Consider the following 26,705-nt stretch of genomic DNA (forward strand, 5'->3'; position numbering starts at 1 on the left):
AGAAACTTTTCCTGTGGGGTCCTGCTACTCTGTCAGTCAATCATATTTATTGAGTGTGTACTGTGTGCAGAGCACTGTACTAAGCACTTGGGAGAGTACTATGCAACAATACAGCAGACACATTTCCTGGCCACAGACGGAGGTTCAGGCCCCCAGCTGCAGCCCTTGTGTCTGGCCTAGCCGGCCTGTTTGCAGCGCTGTTTTCTAAGCAGCAATCCACCAGGGGGTGAAGGCCTACACCACTTGCCTGTTGTGTGACCTTGGGCAAGTCACCTTACTTCTCTGGACCTCCTTTTGTTTATTTGTAAAATGGGAATTGGATGCCCGTTCATTCTCCCTCTTGCTTAGACTGGGAGCCTTTTGTGGGACAGGAACTGTGTCCAATCTTGTATCTACCCCAGTGCTTAGTACATTGCTTCATTCATAGTAAGAGCTTAACAGATACCACAATTATTGTGAGGGTTATTGTCATTAACCCCCAGCTACTGGTTGGCCCCCAGAATGGGCATCCACCCTGTGAGCCCCGGTGAGCAGCCCCTTGCCATCCTCAGAGCTGGGAGCTCTGGGAGAAATGCTGCTCGGGAGGCAACGCTGCCTTAAGCAAGCCTGACACCGTCCGACTAATAGCCACCAGAACGACCTCCCAGCAAGTACACTCACCCATGGGGGTCACCTAGGCAACCAGGGAAACAAACAGAAAGAGAGACAGACAGAGACACATAGAGCGCAAGTGAGAGAGAGCACTACCATGCATGGTTGCAGTCACGTACAGGGCAAGGTGTGGTCATGACAGCCTGCTCCGCAGGGTCGGCCTCCTCGTCTAGAGGCCCAGCTCCAAGCAGGCCGGTTGGGGCAGCCCCAGTGGTCCCAAGATGCCACTGGAGGAGCCTCTGAGCTGAGGCTTTGGGGCAGATCTCAAAACATTTTGATTCCCAGGCAAGAAATCATTTTTCCCATCTCCTGGTGCCAGGACCTGCTCAATCCAACCAACTCTGGATGAGCCATAGTCCAGGGGATGGGGTTAGGGAATTCACCCCATCTTCCACCAACTCTGATCCCCTTGATCCTGGATCAGAGCAACTGCCAAGCAGCACTGGATTGTACTTCCTTTACTCCCCTGTACCTCCTTGACAGAGGGCTGAGGAATGGAGAGACAGTCCAGTGGGAGGAAATGAAGAGTTCAGGCAGCCTGGGGATGTTCCAGGCGATTATTTCCACTCCCCAAGGGCATACAGGGTAAACCCCAATCATCCATAATCCACCAAATCAGAATATTTGCCCACCACAGGATAAGGTCTAGGCACAGACAGGGAGGCGGAAGTCTGGTCTGATCCCAATTCCATCCCTTTCTCCACTTTGTGACTCCAGAGAAACTGTGTCCCTCCCTGTTCCCTTGTATAGGGCTCCAGAGCAGAGTAAGGCCTCTGACGGACAAGGTCAGACTTGTTTTAGAAGTTGGGGGGGCAGAAGAATAAGATGCAGCTGGCCCTTGTGGTTTCCCCAAGATTGCTTTTTTATGGTATTTGTTAAGTGCTTACTATGTGTCAGGCACTGTTCGAAGCTCTGGGGTAGATACAAGGTAATCAGGTTGCATGCAGTCCCTGGTCACAGGAGGCTCACAGGCTTAATTTCCATATTACAGATGAGAGAGCTGAGGCACAGAGAAGGGATGTGACTACTTGCCCAAGGTGATACAGCAGACAAGTGGAGGAGCCGGCATTAGAACTCAGGTCCTTCTGACTACCAGGGCAATGCTCTATCCACTAGGTCATACTGCTCCCCCAGTCTTCCTGGCTGGCATGGCGGTATGCCACTCTGCTGCCCAGCAAACTCCTCCCTATGGAGCTCAAAGAGGAGCAGGCTGTGGGCTGGGGGATGGGCCACCATGCAGAGGGGCTGGACATGGGAACACCTGTCCACCGATCCAGTGAAGGAGCTGGGCTCTGGGGCCCTCCAGTTGCAGAACCCAGGAAGAGGGTCCATTAGGACTGTTAGCTCCTTGAGGATAGGAATCATATCTAAAATGAAAGTCGTGCTTAGTACATTGCCCTGCAAAAAGTAAGTGCTCAATAAATACCATCGATTGATTAATTAGGGCAGGGAATGTGTCCACCAACTCTGTTGTATTGTACTCTCCCGAACACTTAGTACGGTATTCTGTACCCAGTAAGTGCTCAATAAATCCGATCGATTGAATTGATTGATTGATAGGTTATGATGGAACTGTCCAACAAGATGCCATCCTGTGACCAGAGGCTAACCTGCCTGGCAGTGCTGCAGGGGGCAGGGGGCAGGGGGCAGAGCTCCTCTCACCAGAGAAAGCCTAGCAGGAGGTCAGGGAGGGCAGTGCCAGGTTTTCTTTCCCACCCATGCCTGGAAAAGGGAGAAATGACTGGACCCATTTCACAAGTTGGGTAACTGACGTCCTTGAAGCTTTAAGAGGCTTGTCCAAAATACATTGAGCCTTGACACTAGAGAGCGGGAAAACCTTCTCCATACCAAAACCCCTGGTCCCTATCAGACATTCAATCGTGTTTATTAAACACTTACTGTGTGCAGAGCACTGTACCAAGTGCTTGGAAAGTACAATTTGGCAACAAATAGAGACAATCCCTACTCAACAAGGGGCTCACATCTGACCCTAGATCAGGCCTCCTTATGATCTGTGTCAAGAACTTACTATGTGCCAGGCCCTGTTCTAAGTGTTGGGGTAGATACAAGTTAATCGGGTTGGATGCAGTCCATGTTCCACATGGGGCTCACAGTCTTCAGTCCCATTTTACAGATGAGGCAACTAAAGCACAGAAAAGTTAAGTGACTGGTCTAAAGTCACTCGGCAGACAAGTGGCAGAGCCAGGATTAAAACCCAGGTCTTTCTGACTCCCAGACCCGTGCTCTGCCTAACTAGATAACACAGCTTCTCACGGCCTTCAACACCTCCACAGCGGATGTCCAAATGCTCTTCTACCTTGCCTCAGCCCTGCCTGGCAATGAGGAAAGGGGCTCCCCAAGCTGGTTTCTATTTGCCTCAGATGTGCCCAAGGAGTAAGAAGCCCTGAGATCTAATAAGACCAAAGCTAACTGTCAATACCAAGCTCCTGCAGGGCATTTAGAGGAAAATCAATAATATGTGATTCAAGTGCTGAGAACCAAAATATTTAAAATAATCGATTCCCCTTTCCCCTCACCCTATTCCCAACCCTAACCCTAAACTTTACCCAAAGCCTCTTCCAACCCTAATACTAGCCTTAAGCCTTCAGCCTCTCCCTATACCTATCCTTAATGCAACACAGAGAAGCAGTTTGTCCTAGTGGCTAGAGCATGGGCCTTGGAATCAGAAGAATCTGGGTTCTAATCCCTGCTCCACCACTGATCAGCTTTGTGATCTTAGACAAGACACTTAACTTCTCTGTGTCTCAGTTACCTCATCCCCATTTTACTGGGGATTAAGACTGTGAGCCCCATGAGGGATATGGACTGTGTACAACCCAATTATTTTGTATCTACCACAACACTTAGTGCAGTGTCTGGCACATAGTAAATACTTTAAAAATAGCACTTTAAAAAAAAACAAACCCTGAGCCTCTCCCCAACCCTATCACAACATATTAACCTCCAGCCTCCCCCTAACCTAACTCTAATGCCAACTCTAAGCCTCCCTAACCTTAAATCTTAATCTAACCCTGACCTTAACCTAAATCTTATCAAAGCTCAACTTCTAAGCCTCACCACAATTCTAACCCCTAGCCTGTCCCTCATCCTAGCCCTTAATTTACGTCTTTTGATCTTTGATTTAGGGAAATGGTAAGGACTGCTGTCAAATGGATTTTAGGAGTTTGGTTTTGGCAATTGGTCAGACCCCACGGTGTTGCCTGGACCCCCTGACCCCTGGGGCCGGGCCATTCCAACCTAATTAGCTTACATCTCCCCAAGCACTTAGTACAATTCCTGGCACACAGCAAGAGTTTAAAAAACATCATTTAAAAGAAGACAGTGCTGAGGGAGGCAGCAGGCAGAGGAGTGGCTTGTGTCTGCAAGGCAGTAGTAAGCTTGTGCTCCTGCAAAACAATTCTCCCTTTGGACAGGGAATTTCCAGTCCAAGCAGAGGCTATAGGGATAGTAAGGCCCTCCTCTTCCTCCTAGCCACTGCCAGTTCCTATGGTGCTTCCTTAGGGCTGGGCCTCCCTGCTTCCAGAGTCCTCCTCCTCACTGTCTTTTGATCCTCTTTGCCTAAGCCTCCCTTCCTCCCCATACCATGGTATAAACCTTCCTACCCCTAACATTCCCTCTTCCTGCCCCTGCTTCTCCTTCCCTCTGGTCCTCAGTCCTCTCTGTCACTACCTCCCCTTCTCCCCAAACCACGGTCTTCCCTGCCCCCCCAGCATCCCTCTCCCCTGCCCTATAATCCTCCATGCCCTAAGCTCTCCTCATCCTCAATCCAGGGTCCTTCCTGCCCCAGCCTACCCTCCCCATCCCCACTCTCACCTGTCAGGAGTGGACAGGTATTTCTGTTTCTGGAATTTTTTCTCCAGCCCCATGAGCTGCACCTCCGTAAAGATGGTCCGGCTCCGGCGGGGCTTTTTCAGGCGAGGGGCAGGCTGCTCAGCCTCGGACTCGCTGCTGGCGGGGGCTTCGCGGGCCGGGGTCTCAGTGGCCGGGGCAGCCTCCGAGGCCGGGCGGCGGGTCAGCACCTGGGCCAGGCGGGGGGTGGCGGGGACGAGGCGAGAGACGCCGGGGGGCTGGCAGGTGATCACAGAGAGGAGAGGGTATGCCCTCAGGGAAGGAGACCCTGGAAGACAGAATGGGAATCAATCGATCAGTCAGTCAATCAGTGGCATCCATTGAACAATGAACCATGTGTGCAGCACTGAACATAGCACTTGGGAAAGTACAATAGAGAAAGTACATTCCACCCCTGCTCTCATAGAGTTTATAGTCTAGCAGAGAAGAGGGCGATGATGACCAAAGAATTAGAGTTCAGCCCCGTTTATAGTCTAGCAGAGAAGAGGGAGACGATGACCAAAGAATTAGAGTTCAGGCCCGACCGCTCCCTGGTGAGCAGCGGTCTCCAACCTAAGGGAGGAAGGGCTCCCTTCCCAATTGTTCTGCATCTCCACCACTGAGGGTGTGGGGAGGAGGAAGGGATCAGTGACATCACATGACCACCCTCAGCAACAAGAGCAATACACCAACTAGGGATAATAATAATAATAATAATAATGTTGGTATTTGTTAAGCGCTTACTATGTGCCGAGCACTGTTCTAAGCGCTGGGGTAGTCACAGGGGAATCAGGTTGTCCCACGTGGGGCTCACAGTCTTCATCCCCATTTTACAGATGAGGTAACTGAGGCACAGAGAAGTTAAGTGACTTGCCCAAAGTCACACAGCTGACAAGTGGCCGAGCCGGGATTCGAACCCATGAACTCTGACTCCAAAGCCCGTGCTCTTTCCACTGAGCCACGCTGCTTCTCTGGATGGGCCCGCAACCAGGCTGCACAGATCAGGCTCCAGCCAATCCTCCGAAGGTCCACCTGATTCCCCTCAGAGGGCCTCAGAGAGAGGCAGCACAGAGCCCTGATGGTCAGGGCTACCTATGGTCTGGGCGAGTTGGACAAATCCTGAGGATTGCTGGCAGAGGAGGGCCTGGGGTCAATCCTGGCCTGGCCTGGCCTTCTGGGAGAGCCCCTAAGTTCAGCACTGGGCCAAAGATTGAGAGAGGCAGAGCCCCCCTCTGGCCTCTTCAGCCCTGACTACTCAACTCAAGCTCATAGACGTCATGGGCCAAGTCTCCTATTGCTTCTAGACTGTAAACTCCTTGTGGGCAGGAAACTTGTCTACCAACTCTATTATACTGAGTTTCCAAGAGCTTAGTGCAGTGCTCTGCACACAGAAAGTGCTCAATAAATATGATTGATTGAGATGAGAAGGAACAGACTCAGAGTCTCTTCCCACTCAGAGTCTCTTCCCCCAAGATCCCATGGGCCCTATAGAAACAGGGCACAGAACTTGGACTCTGCACCCCTCTCGAGTTCTGTATCACTGAAGATGGGAGGATGAGAAGTAGCATGACCTAGTGGAAAGAGCATAGGCCTGGGAATCAGAGGACCTGGGTTCTAATCCTAACTCTGCTGTTCGCCGGCTGTGTGACTTGAGAATGTCACTTTACTTACTGTGTTTCAGTTTCCTCACCTGTAAAATGGGGATTCAGTGTGTGCTCTCCCTCCTACTTAGACTCTGAGCCCTCGTGGGACAGGGACTGTGTCTGCTTTGATTATCTTGAATCTACCCAGCACTTAGTACACTGCTTGGCATACAATAAGCACTTAACAAACACCATTATTATTATAAATGTTATTATTATTATTAAATTTCAGGAAGCAAAGATAGAAGGGTCCCAGAAAGGTCAGGTGAGCATACAGAAAGAAGGCAATACCCAACCAAACTCCAGGCAGAGAGAGTCCATCCAAAACTCAGAAGTGGTAGGCAGATTCTTGAGATGCTGTCACATTTCTGGGTGTTTGGTGGGGAGTGGGGAGGGACTGGGGGGTGGGGAGTGGGGGGGTGGTCCTCCACGAACCTCCCCTCTCTTCTACTTCACCACCTCTGACGTCTCTGATATGTACGGGCAGGTTCTCTGACTACAACACAATGTGGTGAGTCAGAACCACTTTTCTCCTAGCAACTGAGTTATTAATGGGTCTTGTTTCCTGAACCAAATTTGGACACTCTAATATTAATAATAATATTACTAAAATCACCCAGAATCATGCAGCTACATCAATGTATTTATATTAAGACAGAGGGATTCTATTGTAGGGTAGCCAACTTGTACTTCATTAGCAGTAAAATATTTCTATTTCTGTCTCTTCCTTTGGAGTGTAAGCTCCTTGTGGGCAGGGAAAATGATGTTCCACTATTTTATACTTCCCAAGTGACTAGTACAGTGCACTGCATCATGGGGGAGCTCTGTAAATGCTACTATTACTAATCCTACCACTACTACTATTTCCACTTCTACTACCGCTACAACATGTCATCCCCACTAGACTGTATATAAGCTCCTCAAGGACAGGACAAATGTCTACTAACTCGATTGTACTCTCCCAAGCACTTAGTACAATGCTTGGCCCATGATAGGTCCTCAATAAATACCAGATTGACCCTTTCTAGTGACTCGTCCTAGCAATCAGATTGTGAGTTTAAACTGTGAGCCCCTTGAGGGTCAGGGACCATGCCTAATTTCCACTTCTGGACTCTTTCCCAGGGCTTCGTACAGTGCTCTGCACTCATTAAGCACTTGAGTCCTATTTCTACTACTAGTAGATAACATCCCAAACCCTCTGCCTTCTTGGCCTCCCTCCTTTAAACTTTTTCCCCTTCCTTCCTACTCATCGTGACTTTCAAATTTTTGCTCCTTTTCCTCTCGACTCCCGTCTGTCCCCACCCCTTGCGCCTCCAGTGATTTAAAGGAGGCTGGTATTGTAAAGTTGAAACTAACAAGTGCTGTTGAGCTGAAACAGGGTGCAACCTGAGAAACTATACAACTGTAAACTACTTCCATGTTTGCCCCTCCAGCTAGATTGTAAATTCCTTGACATTAGGAACTAGGTCTGCTAATTCCATTCTGCTCCCTCAAATTCTTAGTACAGCGCTTTGCAAGGAGCAGATTGTAAGCTTTTTGAAGGCAAGGATAGTGTCTACTAACTACTGTCCTCTCCCAAACACTTAGTATTGTGCTCTTCACAGAGTAGGACTAATCATAGTCCTCGAGAAGCTTCCAGTCTAATGAGGATATTATAGGCACAAACTGATGACTAGACTAGTTCAAAGTGAGAGAGTAGATTGAAATGAGCCCCAGGAATAAATGAATAGCTTACACCCCATTATCTGAGGGGACCGGGTGGAGGAGGGGGTGCAGAGAGATGAGTCAGTGTACACTGATCGATCAACCAATCGATCATATTTACTGAGTGCTTACTGTGTTCAGAGCACTGTACTAGGTACTAGGGGATACAGTAGTATAAAATGCAATCCCTGTCCACACCTGCCCCTTGCAGCCCATTTCCAGCCATTTTCCCTTCCCCAACCTGACTCTGGCTTCCCCTTCCCCCTTCCTTTACCCATTCGTGCTTCTCCTTTCTCTCCCACCCCTGCCTCCTGGATCTCCTTGCCCCCTCCACTCTTGCCCTTCCTTCTGCCTCCTACCTTGCCTCCTGCCTCCCCACAACTTTCCCCTCCTTCCTCTCCCTCCCTTCCAACTCCTACTTCCCCTATGTCCTCTCTCTCACCAATGGGTGACCCTTTCTGTGAAGGGGAAAAAATCTCCCCAAGCCCTCTTCACCCAATCCACAAACCAGACCAAGCCACTTCAGGGATGTCCTCTAAACTGTAAGCTCCTTGTGGGCAGGGAACTTGTCTATTATATCTACTGTAGTCTGCTCTCCCAAGTGTTTATTACAGTGCTTTGCCCATGTAAGAGTTCAGTAAATATCATTGATTGATTTCCCTCCCACCATCTCGTGTATCGATGTGAATCAATTGTTCGCTCAATTATTTATTCTGATTACTCTCTGTAAATATATTTTGGCTGTCTCCCCCATTAGAGTGTAAGCTCTTTGTGGACAAGGACTGTGTCTTATACTTCTTTTGAACGTTCCCAAGCACTACAGTACTCCCAGCGAGTGCTCAATATATAACATGTCTACACAGCCTTGCTTGCCAACTTGCAACTTGCTTCCAGACTCTACCTAGAGCATCTACCAATTCTGTTATAGTATATTCTCTGAAGCACTTAGTACAGTGCTCTGCACAGTAAACACTCAATAAATACCATTGATTCACTGGTTTATTGATCAAATTTTTCCTCCCTCAGGTCACTTCTTTCCAAATGCCATTCACTCACAACCACTCAGAAAACTTAGTACACAGTAAGCACTAAATAAATGCCACTCATGATATATAAATCAGTCAGTCATATTTATTGAGCACTTACTGTATGCAGGGCACTTAGGAGAGTACACTGTAACAGAGCTGTAGATACGTTCCCTGCCCACAGTGAGCTTACAGTCTAGAGGGGAAGACGGAAATCAACATAAATAAATAAATTATGGATATGTGCACAAATGCTTTGGGGCTGAGGGAGGGGTGAATGAAGGGAGTAAATCTAAGTGCAAGAGTGATGCAGAAGGGAGTGGAAGAAGAGGAAATGAGAGCTTAGTCAGGGAAAGCCTCTTGGAGGAGATGTGCCTTCATTAAGGCTTTGAAGGTGGGGAGAATAATTGTCTGTCGGATATGAAGAGGAAGGGCATTCCAGGTAGGACGTGGGCGAGAAATCGGAGGCGAGATAGGTGAGATAGGCAAGATCAAGGTACAGTGGGTAGGTTGGCAGTAGAGACGCGAAGTGTGTGGGCTGGGTTGTCCTAGGAGATCAGCGAGTAAGGGTAGGAGGGGGCAAGGTGACTGAGTGAGGAGTTTCTGTTTGATGCAGAGGTGGATGGGCAACCACTGGAGGTTTTTGAGAAGCGAGGAAACATGAACTGAACATTTATCGATTTTCAGGCTCTAAACTTTAAGGACTTGCTTTCCCACCTATCAAGTCCATAGCCTCCTATCTGTAAATCATTTTGTGTCTACCTCCCCTCTTAGACTGTAACCTTCCTGAAGGCAGAAATGACATCTTCTACCTCTTTTGTACTCTTCCAAGCACTTGATACAGTGCTCACCACCCTGTACACACTCAGTGCATGTAGATGATAGATTGATTGGCTGCTAGCACGTGGGGCTGCTGGATTCTGACATTGGGACCAGTTACGGGGAAGAACTGTTCATGAGGGGTCCAATTGTGGAGGGAACCACTCAGTCAGTGGTATTTACTGAACACTCTCTGAGTGCAGAGCACTGTACTGATGGAGGCTGTGGGAGTGGGGGACTTTTGGGGGGAACAGAGGAAACACTGGGGGTAGTCTCCTGAATGTTCCTTATAATAATAATAATAATAATAATGTTGGTATTTGTTAAGCGCTTACTATGTGCCAAGCACTGTTCTAAGCGCTGGGGTAGACACAGGGGAAGCAGGTTGTCCCACGTGGGGCTCACAGTCTTCATCCCCATTTTACAGATGAGGTAACTGAGGCACCGAGAAGTTAAGTGACTTGCCCAAAGTCACACAGCTGACAAGTGGCCGAGCCGGGATTCGAACCCATGACCTCTGACTCCAAAGCCCGTGCTCTTTCCGCTGAGCCACGCTGCTTCTCATGGAAGCACTCTTTCTTATGGAAAGAGTTCCCGTGGCCTAGAGGGGAAATCTACAGTGCATTGTACCTAGTGGAAGCTCAATAAATGCCTCTGCTACTAGTATAAAACATCAGGTGTAATATCTATACTGGACAGGGGCAGACCAGCTGGAACCCAGATTGTCCAGTACAAAACTTGGATGAGTGACCTCCCAAGCTGGGGACCAAATGCCACTTTCCCTTCTGATCCCAAGCTGGCCTTCCAGGTCCCTGCGTCAGCTGGCTGGACCAGCTCTGTCCAGCCTGTCAGTCGCCTGAGGCAAGGGGCCCAGATGCTGGTCAGGGGCTGAGAATAAAGAGCCTGGGCCGAAGCTTTCCCGGAAACCCCTCCCAATAGCAAGGAGCAGTGACCGGGTTCTTAATACAGTGCCTGGCACATAGTAAGTGCTTAGTAAAAACCATTTAAAAAAACAAAAACAAAAAACACTACACATGGAAAATGATGTTCTTGAAGCCAAGGGGGCCTGCCTTAGTTTGGGTTCAGGATGGGTCCCTCTGCTGGGGTTATGGTGGGGCAACCACCCCCTGCTTAGACCCCCCAGTGCTTCCCACATGCCCTGCTTGGACACAGTCCAGGCAGAAGGGACCTGCAGTGTAGGGAGAGGTCACTTACCAATTTTTTTAATGGTATTTGTTAAGCACTTACTTCGTGCCAGGCACTGTACTAACCCTGGGGTAGAAACAAGCTAATCAGGTTGGACACAGTCCATGTCCCACATGGGGCTCACAGTCTGAATCCCCATTTTGCAGATGAGGTAACTAAGGCAAAGAGAAGTTAAATGACTTGCCCAAGGTCATACAGCAGACAACTGATGGACCAGGATTAGAACCTAGATCCGTCTGACTCCTATTGCTCTATCCACTAGGCCATGCTGCTTCCTCTATCCATTCAATCATATTTATTGAATGCTTACTGTGTTCAGAGCGCTGTTCTAAGTATTTGGGAGAGTACAATAGACAATAAACAGACACATTCCCTGCCCACAAGAGCTTACAGCCCAGAGGATGAACTATTAGCACCTTTCACAATTAGCACCTTTTGTGGTTACCGAACTGATCTCCCAGTGCTGTATCTTCACCCAACGACCACTAACGAGACATTAACAGGTTGGACAAGCCCCTGAGATGCCATTATGGTTTTCTATCTGTCTGTCTGTGGCAGGGCTACCTGCAGACCCTTCTCATGGAATCCTCCAGAGGAGAGACTGCCCAGTTTCCACAAAGAAGCCAACACAGGGAATAATAGTGGGCATTTTAGAGCTCTTTAGTTTCCCCAAAGCACTTTAACATCAGTTATCTCATTTCATCCTCACCACATCTCTGTGAGGTCAAGGGGGATTTGGATAAGCACATTATCACCCTTATTTTACAGTTGGGGAGACAGGCCCAGAGAGGTTAATGATTTAAATTAGTCCAGCCTTCCCTGACTAAACCTTAATTTCCTCTAACAGCCCTGCCCTCTGCATCACCTTATGCACTTGGTTGTGTACCCCCTAAGCACTTTAAACTTATCCTATCCCCACAACACTTATGCTCTACTATTTGCCCTATCCATAATCTATTTTAATGTCTATCTCCCTACTGAAGACTGTAAACTCCTTGTGGGTGGGGGTCACGCTTATTAACTCTGTTGTACTATACTCTCCCAGGCACTTAATACAGTGATCTGCACAAAGTAAGCTTTCAATCACTGACTGATTGATTAATTACTTCCAAGGTCACACACAGGACAGAGGCAGAGTTGGGATTACAACTTGAGCTTCCTGTTCCTGGTTCGTTTTTGTTCTTATGGCATTTGTTAATAATAATAATAATGTTGGTATTTGTTAAGCGCTTACTATGTGCAGAGCACTGTTCTAAGCGCTGGGGTAAACACAGGGGAATCAGGTTGTCCCACGCGGGGCTCACAGTCTTAATCCCCATTTTACAGATGAGGGAACTGAGGCACAGAGAAGTTAAGTGACTTGCCCACAGTCACACAGCTGACAAGTGGCAGAGCCGGGATTCGAACTCATGAGCCCTGACTCCAAAGCCCGTGCTCTTTCCACTGTGCCACACTGCTTCCCCGTTAATACTTTGTTAATACTTACTATGTGCCAGACCCTGTATTAAGTGCTGGGGTTGATACAAGCTAATCGAGTTGGACACAGTCCAACATAAAGTCCCACATAAAACTCCCAGTCTTAATCCCCCTTTTACAGATGAGATAACTGAGGCACAGAGAAGTGAAGTCACTTGTCCAAAATCATACATCAGACAAGTCAGGGATCTGGGATTAGAACCCGGGTCCTTCTGACACCCAGGCTCGGACTCTTTCCTCTAGGTCATGCTGGTTCTGTCCACTTAGATCGCACTGTTTCTTTATGAGTCTGATTCTTTGAGCCATCCCTTCTAGGGTATGTCATCCAAATTGCTCTTCATTTCCAGTACTGGACTCACCTCCCAGGCCCTCCATCTCCAACTTCAGCCAGCCACTTCTCAGCGAGCCTAGCTCCGTGGCAGGGAGACCTCTCCCAGGTGGACTCTAAAGAAGACCGGTTTTATCCACCCTGAGGTGCCCGGAGAGAGGATCAAACTGACCGGCAGGAGGAAGAGCTCCAGCAATACCCTCCAGCTCTTCCTCAACCCAAACAGTGCTCTTGGAATCTCATCCAGCTCTCCGGCCAGGCCGACTAGGGTAAGACTTTGGGAGGAGGAGTGGGGGGAGATGTTCCCAGGAATGCTCCAGAGGCGACAGCGATAATGAAATCGGACCCCAGATCACAGAGGAACAGCTGGGGGCTTCCCACTGAGAGACTTGGGCCGGGATTTCCCCCTTGACCTGCCCTCCGGGGCTCTAGCCTGCGAACAGATAAAAAATCCTCAGGCACGGCTGCTTCTGAACTGCTAGTTTCTGATTAAGAAGTCAAAGACTTTCAAGTATTTCCCAAAAAGGCCTGAGAGAGGAAACCCCATTTTGGCTCTCCCGGGTATTCTCCCTGGTTAACTGGGAGACCGGGCCTCTCCTGTTGATCTGGGGACCTAACTGGTTGGCAGGACATTCTCAAGGTTGCAGCATCAACCACCTTCCACACAGACTGGTCTTGGGGATGATGCTCCTTGGCATTTTAATCAGCCAGTTCAGCTTGGGAATCAGAGGTTGTGGGTTCTAATCCTGGCTCCGTCACTTAGCTGCATGACTTTGGGCAAGTCACTTCACTTCTCTGTGCCTCAGTTACCTCATCTGGAAAATGGGGATTAAGACTGTGAGACTTATGTGGGACAACCTGGTTACCTTGTATCTACCTCAGCACTTGGAACAGTGCTTGGTACACAGTAAATGCTTATCAAATATCATCATTATTATTATGAACAAAATTAGAAAGCTGCTCACTGCACTCACCTTGGGAGAGGTGGCTGGTAACTTAGAGGTCAAAGGGGGAATTCACAGTCACCTCAAGGTGTTGAAGTGGCCCAGAACAAGTAAAATGGGGATGGTAAGGGGCACAATTACAGTTTGTGAAATGAATGGGACAGAAAAAAATCCAGGGGGCCTAGTGGACCACAAGACAAGGGCAAATTGGCAATATTCTGGTATGCTCTTTTCTTATACCAGCTAGTTCAGGGCCCTACCCCAAACAGGTACTTGAGCCATTCTGCTGATGTGGACAAGGAGAAGAAGGAAGAAGAAGGCTAAGAGGAGATGAAGGAGGTCAGAGGAGGAATAGGCCTTGCTTTTAAAATTTCAGTGTCCATGTTGAATACCACAAATTGAGTGTGGAAAAGTTAGAGGCAGTTCATAGAGGGAAGATAGGAGAATTCAGGACTGGATAACATGAGCAAAGATGAAATGAATTGTCATTATTTAGCCCTAAGAAGAGCATGCTGAGGAGTTAGTGAATAATCTGTGCATGGTTTTTTCTGGAGGGAGGGGGTGCACCAATGAAAATAGCATGGGGACTTGGAATCAGGTGACCTGGATTCCAGATTCAGCTCTGTACTGATCTGCTGTGTACCATGGATTATTCACTTACTTGCTCTAGACTTCAGTTTCCTTATCTTTAATGGGGATAAAATACGAGCCCTCCGTCTCCCATAGGTCTTTGAGCCCCATGTGGGAAAGGGATTGAGTCTGATCCGATTATCCTGTATCTAGCTCAGTAATCAGTATTTATTAAGCACTTAATACAAACCCTAATTCATTCAATAGCAAACCCTAATAAATACTCAGAATAAATAAATAAATACTGGAAGCTGATCAATTATTCTCAACTCCCCTAGGGACAGGACAAGAGGAATCAGACTTCAATTTGCAGCACTGATCACTCAGCTGGAATCAGCTAAGAAGGATCTTGCTAGTCTGCTCTCCCCTCCTCCCTGTTCTTGTTCTCCTTCCTCACCTGTTCACTCTCTTTCCTCTAGACTGCAAACTCATCATGGGCAGGGACCATGTCTACCATCCCTGTTATATTGTACTCTCTCAAGCGATTAGTACAGTGCTCTGTACGCAGTAAACACTCAGTAAATACCGCTGATTGATTTCTCTCCCATGTCGGAGGTGCTGAGTCAGGCACCCATCTGAAGTACAAGAAAGCAGCGAGCCAAACCCCATTTTACAGATGAGGTAACTGAGGCACAGAGAAGTAAAATGACTTGCCCAAGGTCAACACAGCAGACAAGTGGCAGAGCCGAATATGTCTCATATCACCTAACACATAAGCACACATATGTGTGCTGGTTAAGCACGAAAATGGACAACCCAATTTAACCATAAACCTTAAGTGCTGAAAAGGGCTCTATACATATTGATTGATTGACTGACTGATTCTGTGGATTACTCAGAACTACATCAGACCAGGGAGGCAGAGCCCCCTGCACCGGTCAATATTCCACCAACTACCAACTATGCATTTGTGTATTCACAACTACCTGCAGCACATTCGGATCTATGGATTTCCCTACCCTCTTCTATATATCCGATTGTCTTTCTTCCTCCTGGCTGTAAATTCTTTGAGTGCCTGTCTTCCCAGCAGATTGTCAGCTCCTTGACTTCTAACTCTTTTGTCCACTCCCAAGCACTTAGTACAGTGCTCTGCACCAACAGGTGCTCAGTTGATACTATTACATTGTCAGCTCCTTGAGGGCAGGGATGACGTCCACTACCTCTGTTGTCCTCTCCCAAATACTTAGTACGGTGCTCTGCATCCAACAGATAATCATTATTATTAAGCTCCTTAAGGACAGGGATCATAACCACTAACCCTGCTGACCTCTCCCAAATGCTTAGTATAGAGCTTTGCACTCAACATATGCTCAATCCATACTATGAGATTGTAAACTCCTTGGGGGGAGAGATCATGTCACCTAACTCTATTATAATCTCCCAAGATCTTATCGAACAGTACTCTACACCCAGTAGGTATTCAGAACCTACAATTGATTGACAGACTGATACAATGATGACCCTCAAGGTTGGAATGTTTGTCCCCCAGTTATCCATGAGTGGGCACATAATGTTCCAGTATTGCTCGCATCCTTCCAAACTATACTGTTTATTTTTTTATGATATTAATTAAGCACTTACTAAGTGCCAGGCACTGCACTAAGCATTGGGGTAGATACAAGTTAATCAGGCTGGACACAGTCTACATCCCACATGGGGCTCACAATCTTAGTCCCCATTTTAGAGATGAGGTAACAGATGCACAAAGTAGTGAAGTGGCTTGTCCAAGGTCAGCCACAGCAGACAAGTGGTGGAGCCGGAATTAGAACCCAGGTCCTTCTGACTCCCAGACCCATGCTCTATCCACTAGGATACTCTGCTTCTCTAGGCAGCTGTTCTCGAAGCTGGCCTCCCTGTTTTTATTTGTCATTAGAGGAAGCAGGGAGGGGGCTGTCTCCAGCCTTTTAGGGCAGAACTGAGATCAAAGACTCCTCTGGCAGTCCCAGTCCAGTTCTCCATCTGAGCCCAGATTAAAATGGAGCCGATCCTCTCCAAGGCCCAGCCCAAACCGGGAGCCTACCCAGGCACCTGTTCCAACTCTCCTTTCACTTGCCTCTCCAAATGTGAAGGGTTTTTCCTTTCCAAGAAGGAAAGAATGGAACGCTGGCATTCTCACCATTTCAGGGCCCAGAGATTGTAATAATAATAATAATAATAATTGTGGTATTTGTTAAGAGCTTACTATATGCCAGGCACTGTACTAAATTCTGGGGTGGATACAAGCAAATTGGGTTGGACACAGTCCCTGTCCCACAAGAGGCTCACAGTCTTAATCTCCATTTGAGACATGAGGTAACTGAGGCACAGAGAAGTAAAGTGACTTGCCTGAGTTACATAGCAGACAAGTGACAGAGCTGGGATTAGAACCCAGGTCCTTACATATCTTTAATTTTTTATATTAATGTCTGTCTTCTCCTTTACCTAAGCTCGCTGTGGGAAGGGTATGTGCCTATTTATTGTTACATTGTACTCACCCAAGTGCTTAGTACAGTGCTCTGCACACAGTAAGTGCTCAGTAAATACAGTTGAATGAATGAACAAACCCAGGTCTTTCTGACTCCCAGGCCCATATTCTACCCACTAGGCCCTGCTGCTTCTCAAGTTACTGAAGTTCCCGCAGCACATGAATCAATCAGTCAATCAATGATGTTTAATGAGTGAGTTTGGTGTGCAGATCTCTCCACTAAGTGCTTGGATGATTGAGCTAAGGAATAATAATAATAATAATTGTGATATTTATAAAGCACTTACTCTGTGCCAAGCACTGTACTAAGTGCTGGGGTAGATGCAAGCAAATCGGGTTGGACACCAGTCCCTGTCCCTCATGTAACTCCCAGTCTTAATCCTCATTTTACAGATGAGGTAACTGAGTCCCCGAGAAGTGAAGTGACTTTGCCCAAGGTCGCACACAGCAGTCAAGTGACAGATTTGGCCTTAGAACCCAGGCCCTTCAGACTCCCAGGCCTCCGCTCTATCCACTAGACCATGCTGCTTCTCTAAGGAAGATACTCTCCACTCTCCAGGTCCACTGAGGTCTGAATTCTTTTGCAGTGGGTTTGGGCATCATCATCATCATTAGTAGCAGCAGCAGCAGCAGCAGCAGCAGCAGCAGCAGCAGCAGAAACCACAGCAGGGCCCGGCTGTTTTCCCGTGTCCCCGCCTTACATCCGTCCCGAAAACTTGCTAAACCCCCGGAGCAGGGAGGTGGACTGACCTTTACCGTAAGCCCCGTGTGCGTTGGCCCCGACAACAAGAGCGGCCTTGTGGTCTATGAATGGGGCATTGTGCGAGTACCATGGCGGCCTGCTCCCTGGCCCCCGTGTTTGCTTGGGTGATGATTATCAGAAGAGGAAGCCACCAGGGAGTCCCATCGGGCCATCCCAGCACTCTGCTTTCTCAAGATGAAACCAGGTGAACTCTGCCCCTGAGGGTCAGCAACAAGGTGAGCTCCTATCGGCGCCCCTCCTCCTCCATCCGGTCCAGGTTACTGGTCAGCTACGGTAGAGAAGCAGTATGGCATAGTAGATAGAGCAGGGGCCTGGGAGTCAGATGGTCATGGGCTCTAGTCCTGGTTCTGCTACTTGTCTGCTGCGTGACCTTGGGCAAGTCACTCAACCTCTCTCTGCCTCAGTTACCTCATCTGTAAAATGGGGATTGTGACTTTGAGTCCCATGTGGGACAAGGGACTGTGTCCATCCCGATTTGCTTCTATCCACCCCTGCAATAAGGTCACTGCCTGGCACATAGAAAGCACTTAACAAATACCATTATTATTATCATTATTATTACAGCTGGGGCCAATAGCTTTTCTTTATGGTATTTGTTAAGCACTTACTACATGTCAGGCACTGTACTAAACACTGGGGTAACAGGGGTAATCCAGTTGAACACAGTCCATTTCCCATGTGGGGCTCACAGTCTTAGTCCCCATTTACAGATGAAATAACTGAAGCACAGAAAAGTTGAGTGACTTGCCCAAGGTCACTCAGCAGACAAGTGGTGAAGCAAGGACTAGAGCCCAGGTCCTTCTGACTCCCAGGCCCACACTCTATCCACAAGGCAACACTATTTCCCTTTTTTAACGGAGTCCCAACTCAGCAGAGATTGGGTAGTCACAGGGGTAGAGGGGGAGGGTGTGCAGGGTGGAGGGGACTCCTGGTCACAGGTGGCTGATAGATGGACACATGACAAACTCCTTGTTCAGACAACTGCCACTTGAAATGAGGAGGCGGCTGCTTAGTGTTAAGAGAAACATCATAGCCTAGAGGAGCAGCATGGCCTAGTGGAAAGACCATGGAATTGGGAGTCAGAAGGACCTGGGTTCTAATCCTGGCTCAGCCACTTGTCTGCTGTGTGACCACAGGCAAGTAATAATAATAATAATGGTGGTATTTGTTAAGCACTTACTATGTGACGAGCACTGTTCTAAGCGCTGGGGTAGACACAGGGGAATCAGGTTGTCCCACGTGGGGCTCACAGTCTTAATTCCCATTTTACAGATGAGAGAACTGAGGCACAGAGAAGTTAAGTGACTTGCCCACAGTCACACAGCTGACAAGTGGCAGAGCTGGGATTCGAACTCATGAGCCCTGACTCCAAAGTCCGTGCTCTTTCCACTGAGCCATGCTGCTTCTCTCTTCACTTCTCTGTGCCTCAGTTCTGTCATCTGTAAAATGGGGATTAAGACTGTGAGAGCCCTATGTGGGACAGGGACGGTGTCCAACCTGATTATCTCATATCTACCCCAGTGCTTAGTACAGTGTTTGGCACATAGTAAGTGCTTAACAGATACCATCATTATTATTATTATTATTTTAAAGCAACATCCCATAACATCTTGTTTCATTGTCACCAGAAGAGCCCACTTGCTGCTGCTGACATACAGACACGCAGACATACTTATATGTATTTGCACATACAAGACATAACTGGTCCTTTAAAAGACCAGAAGGGGTGTAGAAACCCAGGACAAGAGAAGAGACAAACCAATCCAAGAACCATGGACAGGACAATCAGGACAACAATCACAGAGTACCAAACTCTTGGTTATGCTGCTTCCTCCTTCCCAGACTAATTGTCTAGTATTTACAGGGCTTATGTGACTTCGTGCAAGAAACCATGCTGTCTAGCAAGATGTGCTTCCCTCACCTTAGAAAGACAGAAATGAGATTCTTTTTTCCTATATTTTGACTGAGAGAGAGAGGGTGTGCAGAAATGCAGCCTTCACTCACCAGAAGCAATCTTATTTATTGAGCATTTACTGGTTTTACTGTATTAAGCACTGCTGGTTCTGAATTCTGTACCTTGTGGATAAATACTTGCTGAGAATGTCGACGAGCACTAAATTCGTTTTGGAATTTGACCGTTTTCTGAGTTTCTCAGTTCTTGAACAGTAGCTGACCTTTCCCTTCAGGTGGGACCATGACAAGCATCACATCAGGCAGTCAGTGGTCATCATGATTTATTGAACCCACCTGAAGGGAGAAGTCGAGGGGGTGGGGTTGGGGGCGAACCCTGGGGAGTTCAAGGAGAGGGCAGGATCTCTGCCCTCAAGGAGCTTTCAAGGTACTGTGTGAGCAGAAAAGACTACACCCAAAACAAATTCAGGCACATCAAACACAAAGGGTGAAAACAGAAAGCAATTATATATTGAGAGAGCAAGAGAGAAAGAAAGAAAGAGAGGGAGAGATGGCAAGAGGGAGAGAGAGAAAGAGAGAGAGCTCATCATTTGTATTTGAAGAAGACACTCTTGACAGCCTACCTCTAGTCTGGAACGCCCTCCCTCCTCATATCAGACAGATAATTGCTCTCCCCCACTTCAAAGCCTTATTAAAGGTCCATCTCCTCCAAGATGCCTCCCTGACTAAGCCCTCCTCTCCTCTTCTCCCACTCCCTTCTGCGTCTCCCTGGCATGATCCCTTCATTCGTCCTCCCTCCCATCCCCACAGCATACACACATATACGTATATATCTGCATATATCTGTAATATATCTATTTTAATGTCTGTCTCCCCCTCTAGACGCTGAGCTCATTGAGAGCAGGGAATGTGTCTGTTTGTTGCTTCATTGTACTCTCTCAAGCACTTATTACAGTGCTTTACACACAGTAAGCACTCAATAAATACGACTGAATGAATGGATGAATCCACGCATGCCAGTGTGACTGAAAAAGACATAACAGATAACTGTTACACAGGGGCCTAACATGTCCAGAGATGGGTTTTGTTTGAGCTATGCCCCCAGGGAGGGAAGGAGGGAGGAGGTCACTGGAGAAGATGGGGGATGGTGGTGGTCCCAGGCTATAAGATTCTTAAGATTTGGAAGTGTTTCCATTTTCTACCTGGTCACATGACTCTAGTTTGGTTCTTCCCGTTCGGTCACATTCCAAGGCCAGACACTGGGCCCCAGAATGTCCAGGGCGGTCAGGGTCACACCCGCCAGTTGCTCCCACGTGACACTCCCGGGAGACTCCAGGCCTGGCAAGGTACAGGTGGAGCCAAAGAGGGAGGGGCCCAGAGGGAGGCTTCAGGTCTTTGTGGAACCAATCCATCAGTCAAGCAAGAGCATTTATTGAGTGCCTACTGGGTGCACAGCCCTGTACTAAGCACTTGGGGGAATACAATAGAATTAGTAGGCCCAACCCCTCCCCTCAGAGAGTTTACAATCTTATGGGGAAATAGACAATGAAGGAAAACCTAAATTCTCTAAAACTGCCCTTCAGGTACAAGTTGGAGACATCTAGGACCTGATAAAATCAGCTTCAGATACATGAGTAACACCACTACTCTAGTCTGTGTCGCATTTTTTTATTCTAGAGCTTGGAGAATCTTAGTAATTTTATTATTAATATTACTACTAGTAATAATAATGATAATAATTGTACTTGTTAAGTACTTACTGTGTGACAAGCACTGTTTGAAGCACTGGGATAGCTACAAGTTAATCAGGTTGGACACAGTCCCAGTCCCACATGAGGCTCACAGTCTAAGGAGGAGGGAGAAGCAGTGTGGCCTAGTGGAAAGACCACAGGCCTGAATGTCAGAGGACCTGGGTTCTTGTCCGAGCTCTGGCACTGGTCTGCTGTGTGGCCTAGGACAAGTGACTTAACTTCTCTGTGCCTCACTAATCTGAAAAATGGGGACTGAGATTGTGAGCCCCATATGGGACACGGATTGTGTCCAACCCAATTAGTTCATACTACTCCAGTGCTTAGTACAGTGCCTGGCACATAGTATGCATGTAACAAATAACATTAAAAAAATGTGTTTTGTTCAGTGCTCTGCTCACCATAAGTACTTAATAAATACCATTTAAAAAAGAAACAGGCATTGAATCCCCATTCTACAAGCATCATGTCTGTCCTGAGGGCATGGTAAAAGTAGAATCACAGTGAGCCCATTTTGCCAAAGATTAAACTAAGGCAGAACAGAGATGGGTCTGAAGTTCTATAGGGATAGGACAAGAATGAGCTTCCAGGTTTTCTGGTTCTAGCTTAAAATCATCAGATCATATCTGTCAACCAATCAGTCAATCAATCATATTTGAGTGCTTACTATGTGCAGAGCACTGTACTAAGTGCTCTGCACATAGTAAGTACAATATAACAGTACAATAAAGTACAATATAACAGAATTGGTAGTCACTTTCCCTGCCCATAAGGAGCTTACAGTCTAGAAGGGGAGGGTGGTCAGGGTACCAGGGTAGACTTTTGTCTGATTTTACATCAGGCAGTCTGGTTTTCTGCTGACTTGTCCCCTAATTGGTACAATTACGACATCAGATACCTTTTTGTCTGCTATTTTTTTTCCCTGTCCCCAGCCTCCCTCTTCCTTGGCTTCTTCTCCCAAATTCCATGGCACAGGAGCGGCACCCAAGTTTACAGGAGGGGAATGCAAAGGTTCTGGAACAACATGGAGGGGGCAGCAGGGGGTGGCAGGGGACAGGAGTCTTCCTGGAGAAATGCCCATGGATCAGGCAAAGTTGTCATACTTCCACAAAGTGGCACATGCAAAGACATAACACTTCCCAGCGTGCCTGGTGCAACACGAGTGATGTCACATGCGTCCCCTTGTCTGGTACGGATGAGGGGCATCAGTAAACTCCCCAACTCATGCCAAACTCCCCTCCTGGCAGACAGACTTCGAGCTTCGGCTGTGCCAAGCCCCATCCCCTCCCCAGCCTGGCTGCCAACCCCTCCACTGGTGGACCCCTGACTGGAGAAGCCAGGGCATTGATGGGGATGCACACCCTGCTTGCGCCTTTCGTTCTCCCTTCTCTCAGCTCCATGTGCCACTCTGGATGGCATCTCCGGTCCTGGAAGGAGCCTGCCACCCTGGAGCCCCCAGGAGATGATGAGGGGCTACAGTGGAGAATGTCATGTGGAGAAGACTGACAGCCACAGCCGCCCCCAACACTTGGATGCAGTTTGATTTACATACTCCATTAGTGAAGCACTTACCTCCCCACTTTCCCAACTTTCCATTCTCCCTCTCCAAATGTTATTTTTCACTTGTCTCTCACATTACAGTGTAAGCAACTCGGGGGCAGGACTGCTGTGACACTTAGCACAGTGCTCCGCACATCGTAGGAATACAGTACATATCATCCATTGATTGACTGGTTAACGGGGAGTGTGAATGGCTACGTGCATGCATGTGTGGATATGGGTAGTAAAATATGTAGGTATGTGACCGCGTATGGATATGGGTAGTATAATATATGGGTATACGCATGCATAGGAATATATGTGTTTTTAAAATTGCATGTGTGACTATGTAGGTGTGAATACATGTATATTAATACAAAGGTATTTCAAGGAGCCTCTTTGTGAAGGTATAATGTATAGAAGGAAATATAACACATTATGTTTGTTTATGTGAATGTGGGAGTATGTCAATATGTAAGCTTGCTAATTTTATTGCTCTGAAACCAAGTTGATGCTGAATTTATGACCACCCTCTTAAAATCTGATGCAGCAGAGGAAAGAAATCATGAGAAGCAGTGTGGCTTAGTGGAAAGAGCACAGGCCCAGGAGTTCGAGGACCTGGTTTCTAATCCCACCTCTACCACTTGTCTGCTGTGTGACCTTGGGCCAGTCACTTCATTTCTCTGGGTCTCAGTTTCCTCATCTGCAAAATGGGGATTCAATATTTCTTCTCTGTCCTACTTAGCTTATGAGCCCCATGTGGAACAGGATCTGTGTCTGACATAATTATCTGGCATCTAACCCAGTGTTTAGTACAGTGCCTGGCTCATAGTAAGTGCTTAATAAATATCACGATCATCTTCATTCCTTCATTTTCCTTTCACCATCTCTCTGGTTGTGTACCATTTGTCTCCATCTCTGTCCATCATCTCTCATATGCAGAGAAATGGGGAGAGAGCAAAGACCAAGGCCCACAGAGAGAACGGCACAATGGGAAATAGGCTCTTCTTGTTCTTTCTCCTCCTACCCTCTTAATTCTAGATTCTGCTCCCTCTGACAACACTAGATTATAAGATCCTTGTGAGGAGAGAATGTGTCTACCAACTCTGTTGTACTGTTCCAAAAGAAGCAGTATGCCCTACTGGATAGAGCGTGGCTCACTGGAAAGAGCACGGGCTTTGGAGTCAGAGGTCATGGGTTCGAACCCCAGCTCTATCACTTGTCAGCTGTGTGACTTTGGGCAAGTCACTTAACTTCTCGGTGCCTCAGTTACCTCATCTGTAAAATGGGGATTAAGACTGTGAGCCCCACGTGGGACAACCTGATTCCCCTATGTCTACCCCAGCGCTTAGAACAGTGCTCGGCACATAGTAAGCGCTTAACAAATACCAACATTATTATTATTATTATTATTAGAGCCCAGGCTGGGAGTCAAGAGGACCTGGGTTCTACTCCCAGCTCTCCTGCTTGTCAGCTGGGTGACCTTGGGCAAGTTATTTAACTTCTATGTACCTTATTTACCTCATCTGTAAAATGGGGATTAAGACTGTGAGCCCCATGTGGGACATGGACTGTGTCCAATCTGATTAGCTTTTATCTACCCCAGCACTTAGTACAGTGTTAGGGGCACAGTAAACACTTAACAAAAACCTTTTTTTTAAAAAAAAAGTATGCTTAGCACAGTGCTCTGCACTCAGTAAGTGTTCAATAAATACCACAGATGGATTGATTATTTGTGCAGGGAGAGGGGAAGAGCAGGGGAGTGAAGTGATTTAAACAGCCAGGGTGTTGAGAGCAATGACTTTGAGTGCAAGAGTTTACATTGCTATTTTAAGATGAGCCTGCATCTTTAATGCTCCGAATGCTCATTTTGGATTTAGTATGGCGCGTATATACACGTGTGCGTGGGTGTTCATGCAAGCGCATGCATTTATCAGGGGCCCAAATGCAGGTATCAGTGTCAATCTGCATTCCTGCAATTAGGACATTGTATTCAAATAGACAAACCTTTTTGGGTCAGGATGCTGTGGGGAGATTACACAACTTTCTCATTTCTAGGGATGGGCGAAGCAGTTAAAGTCAAATATGAGCCAAGTGGCACCATCGCCCAAATTCACCTTGAAACATGGCAGTCATCTGGATCCTCCACCCTCCCGGGCTGTAATCCACATGGGCCCCGGGGAGAGGTCGCAGGGGTCAGCAGGTTTGGGCAGGGGTGGACCGGTCTTACGCCAGGGTGGACTGTGGCTGTGTTCAGATTGGCCCCCCACCTCCCGCCCCCTGCAAGGCCAACCACTCGGTTGATTAATTAAAGATATTTATTTAGCCCTTACTGTGTGCCAACTACTGTACTAAGCACTTGGGGGAATGCACTACAACAGAGTTGGTAGTTACTCTCCCCACCTTCAAAGCCTTATTGAAGGCACAATTCCTCCATGAGGCCCTCCCTGACTAAACTCTTCTTTCCTCTTCTCCCACTTCCTTCTGCATCACCCTTACTTGCTCCCTTGATTCATCCCCCTCCCAGCCCCATAGTAATTATGTTAGTATCTATAATGTATTTATTTATATTGATGTTGTCTCCCCCTCTAGGCTGTAAACTCAATATGGACAGGGAATGTGTCTGTTTATTGTTGTATCATACTCTCCCAAGAGCCTAGTACAGTACTCTGCATTCAATAAGCACTCAGTAAATACAGTTGACTGACTGAGTGACGCATTCCCTGTCCAGGATGAGCTTACTATATTCTTTCTTCCTAAACAACTAGAGTCAACACTGCTTCCAGCAGGCCTGGTCTGCTCTCTCCTCACTAATAATAATAATAATAATGATTATGGTATTTGTTAAGCACTTACTGTATGCCAAGCACTGTTCTAAGCACTGGGGTAGATACAAGGTAATCAGGTTGTCCCATGTGGGGCTCACAGTATTAATCCCCATTTTACAGATGAGGTAACTGAGGCACAGAGAAGTTAAGTGGCTTGCCCAAGGTCACACAGCAAACAAATGGTGGAGCCAGGATTGGAACCCACATCCTCTGACTCTCAAGCCTAGGCTCTTTCCACTAAGCCATGCCGCTTTTCAGCTTAGCCTAGCTCTACGGCCACTACACCTCAGCCTGCACATTTCACTCCTCCAAGGCCAACCTACTCACTGGGCCTCGCTTTTATCTGTCTCATCGACGACCCCCTTGGTCAGGCATACCAACCTGCCTGGACCCTCTCACCCCCTTTACAGCTAACATACCACTGCTCTTCCTATCTTTGAAGCCTTTCTAAAATCATATCTCCTCCAGGAAGCTTTCGCTGGCTAATTGCATATCTCCTGACCCTATTTCCCTCCTTATTGTGTTTCTGGACTTGGGTCCATGTCTCCTAAGCACTTAGTTACTTACCTGTCTCCTTTATTTTTTTTCCCCTTATGGTATTTAAGTGCTTACTATATACCAGGCACTGTACTAAGCTCTGGGGTAGATACAAACTCATCAGATTGGACATAGTCCAAGTCCCACATGGGGCTCACAGTCTTAAGCCCCATTTTACAGATGAAGGAAGTGAGGCACAGAGAAATGAAGTGGCTTGCCCAAGATAACACAACAAGTGGCAGAGCCAGGATTAGAACCCAGGTCCTTCTGACTCCCAGGCCTATGCTCTATCCACTAGGCCACACTACTTTTCCTCCCTCCCCAGGGCACTAATGTCCATATCTTTATACTCGGTTGTTTCCCCTTTCCTATAATTTGTTTTAATGCCTAGATTGTAAGAATCTTGAGGACAGAGATCATGTCTACTTTACTATACTTACCCAAGCCCTTATTACACTGCTCTACATAGAGTAAGTGCTTAAAAATACTATGAAAAGATTGTAAGTTCTCAAAAAATTGGGAAGCAGTATGGTCTAGTGGAAAGAGCATGGGCCTGGAAGTCAGAGGATCTGAGTTTCAATCCTGACTCCTCCACTTGACTGCTGTGTGACCTTGGTCAAATCACTTGACTTTTCCGTGC

The 26,705-nt window shown here is 47.4% G+C and overlaps 1 protein-coding gene across 1 annotated transcript in view; it reads right to left on the minus strand.

The window, feature by feature from the left end:
• BARX2 (BARX homeobox 2) overlaps window positions 1–26,705 on the minus strand; it is a 56,347-nt gene that overhangs the window by 12,153 nt on the left and 17,489 nt on the right. Inside the window, exon 2 of the mRNA XM_029074617.2 lies at window positions 4,486–4,789. Coding sequence (XP_028930450.1) covers window positions 4,486–4,789 — 304 coding nt within the window. The remainder of the gene's footprint in view (window positions 1–4,485; window positions 4,790–26,705) is intronic.

Source organism: Ornithorhynchus anatinus, chromosome 11 (assembly GCF_004115215.2).
Source record: "Ornithorhynchus anatinus isolate Pmale09 chromosome 11, mOrnAna1.pri.v4, whole genome shotgun sequence".
Classification (NCBI taxonomy): domain Eukaryota; kingdom Metazoa; phylum Chordata; class Mammalia; order Monotremata; family Ornithorhynchidae; genus Ornithorhynchus; species Ornithorhynchus anatinus.